At 41.5% G+C, this 3012-nt stretch overlaps 1 protein-coding gene across 1 annotated transcript in view; it reads left to right on the top strand.

Annotated features, from left to right (window-relative positions):
• T265_08036 (hypothetical protein) overlaps positions 1-2592 on the top strand; it is a gene marked incomplete at both ends in the record, with an annotated part of 180939 nt that extends 178347 nt beyond the window's left edge. Inside the window, one exon of the mRNA XM_009173730.1 lies at positions 2278-2592. Coding sequence (XP_009171994.1) covers positions 2278-2445 — 168 coding nt within the window. The remainder of the gene's footprint in view (positions 1-2277) is intronic.
• Between the last annotated feature and the right edge of the window lie 420 nt (positions 2593-3012).

Raw genomic sequence — 3012 nt, 5'->3', positions numbered from 1 at the left:
AATATTTATGTATATTTTATATCGTATCAGTCTTTTATCCATTTGGGTGTGACACAACTATTTAGTCATTCATCAGAAGCTCGAAGTGAGAATTTGAATGCAGATACAGTGCTACTGTACTTCAGATCCGTAGCGACCTACCTGCTTGAATCATATATTTTCAGAGCTATCGCAGCGCACATGGTCGTACTGTCCGCAGACCTTATCATGAGCATGAAACTGAATTCGTATATTGGCAGTCAGGCTCAAACTCAAAAAGTGTCTCATTGCGTACGCAGGTAACTATTGAGTTGAAAATCATACATGCTAGCAGACACTCATGGTATTTATCGGAACGAAAATCATACCGAGCAGAACTTTGCTTTTGTGACTGTTATCTAGCTGATTGCATCAGAACAATTATAAGAGAATGGTTTCATGGGTTAATGGGATAAAACTGGTCACTTTGGTCAACTTATTAAAGATGAATGGCATTGTCTCTGAGTTCCAGGGAGTAGTTCATTTGTTTCGAACCAATAAAAGTTCGCACTCGACTGAGGTGTCTTCCTGTCAGTGAAGCCAATCTATGCTCAAATTCAGAGAAGCACTGTACAAGCGAAATACGCTCATTTGCAAACAAATTTGGTTTTGCGGGAGATTCACCTGGAACTCAGCTGGATCTCTCGTTTGTGATGTTCCTAGGCAACTGAATGTGCTGCACCAGACCGCCTCATTTTTCAACCGCTACGAAATTCTAGATATCGCGGTGCATGTATATCCGTAATGCGCTACTCATAAGGCTGCTGAAAAGTGCTTTACCCTTGTTCGGAATCATCAGCAATATACATCTTACGAAACTCAGATTTTCGAACATGCGACCTTCTTATCAGTGGTTAAAAAATTAACCGTTCGGCAATGAGCAGCTGGACGGCATAATGATCAGCTTTCACGGAGACGGTATATAGCCCCTCTCATTCTTCAGACACATCAACCAAAGCACATGACTACCCTTTGACCACCTTCTCGAATGAGGACCTATCAGATAGAATTTTCGCTAGTCTTGTGAAAGCATTTCCCCTTTGAGTCACTTGTAGAATTTCAAAGGTCCGTATGTCACGTCAGCTTTTCTGAATACAAATATCTAGGTTGCTTGCTTGCATTCCAGTACCCCATAGATCGGTAGCATTTTGGATCTCACAGACCGTGCGCCATTTAGCGTTGTAAGTAAAGAATACAAAAGTAACCTTATCTACTTATCTCCTTCGTAACAAGTGACATATTATCTTACCTCTCTACATCAGTATGTAGTAGTAGACCGGTCATGGTCAACCTGCATCCTTTCAGATCCTTCGATCAAACAAACACACATCAACCAGTTAACCGGACTAATCGGTGAGCTTAAAAATTGGCGCACATTTAGTCGGTCATGGCTCACTTACAGGTGTCAACCAATGTCACAGTGAGATTATGTGGATGAAACTTATCAATACGCGGACATTATGGTTATGAATCACTCCCTGTCGTGACATTACAAAACTAAACGCATGACGTTTGTGACGAAATGAACCAGAATTCTGTGGCGAACAATGGGCATCAAGAGTGACTGTCTAGGTGAGATAGGATGAGGGTAACGAAGTACCGAGGGGATGCGGTTTCGTTACGGCAAGTGATAGCCCATCTGGCTAGCCCGTTTTGAACATAATCTATTGCAGTGGGCCAAAGCAGATCAAAAAACAACTTGTTTATTCAACCGCTAACTGTGAACGGGTCCTGAACGAACTTTGTATTTTTATGAACCATTTTTAGGTAATATCATTTGGTACAGGGTCAACTTTCAAACTAATCTAGGAATGGTTTGTCTGAAACGAGGGACTTTTCCCTTCTTTTTTTGTTCACATAAGCACCACTTTTTCAGTTTTTTTAGCTTAAATGGGAGAATATGTTGTCTTCGCTTTCAAATCCAGATTACTGAAACTACTTTGTGTACCACAATTAGTTGCAAAGACAGCCTGCCACCAGAAAAATTCCTAAAGTTTCACATTATCGTCTGACCCTTGGTATACCTAGCAGACGACCAACAACACTAGTTGATCTACTCTGACCTTGCTAAATCCATCCAACAAACCTACTTATCAGTGGCACTTAAACTGTCCCTGAAATGTTCCTGACACCCTAAAGTACATGAATTTAATCTCGTTATGCTGTGAATTCTAGTTGCTTCTCCTGACTTCTTCCTAGAGAGAAAGAAAAAATTGCTTCTGCACATGATTTTTGTCTACTCATTTTCCCCTATTTCAGACCGGTCCACTTAGCAGACGGACCATTGCAATCGCAATGGCGAAGATACTGAAACGCCCAATGGCGATCCATAAAAAATGCTACTGTCGAGACAATCGTTATGGTCAAGGAATCCTCGACTGCATTACGAATATGACGCTTGCAGCTGAAACCATTTTTTCTAATTAAACCGTTTATATACATAAACGCCTATGGCTTTTTCCAGGCATAAGCAGGTCAACCGCCCTTCTTTGTGTTATGGACATTATGCCCTCAACCTTCATCCGCTAAGTTGTCATCCAGTTTATTCGCTTCTAAATAGATGATATCCGGTGCAGCGTGGTTCTGGTTTTCACTTGGACGATACAGCATCTCCTGAAAGGTAACCACGTTAGGGCATTAGCAGAAAAAAGCAAATTGCCTGGAAAGCCTTGCCCACTAGTGCGAAACCTCTCGGGATGAAATTGGAAATGGCAAAATATCTCACAATGATTTGCTGATCTCAACACTTCCTACAATATAAGCCGGAAAGCAGACAGTCAGGCAGTCACTAATGTGGTTATGGAGTTAGAAGGAACGCTTATACTCTGATTCGATTTTCTCTCCGCTTGTTCTGTAGTTAACCACTGTAGTGAAATGCAGTTGGTCATGCAGGCAGCATTATGACATGATTTCCGGTAAGCAGAATCCTCAAATAGCCCCGCTGTTGATCTTTTTTCTGACCTCCTCAACTCTCCAGTGTTACTTTTCTCAAGT

This window comes from Opisthorchis viverrini (genome assembly GCF_000715545.1).
Source record: "Opisthorchis viverrini unplaced genomic scaffold opera_v5_200, whole genome shotgun sequence".
NCBI classification, from domain to species: domain Eukaryota; kingdom Metazoa; phylum Platyhelminthes; class Trematoda; order Opisthorchiida; family Opisthorchiidae; genus Opisthorchis; species Opisthorchis viverrini.
Note: the sequence above shows the minus strand (reverse complement) of the source record. Positions and strands in the feature narration are given on the sequence as shown.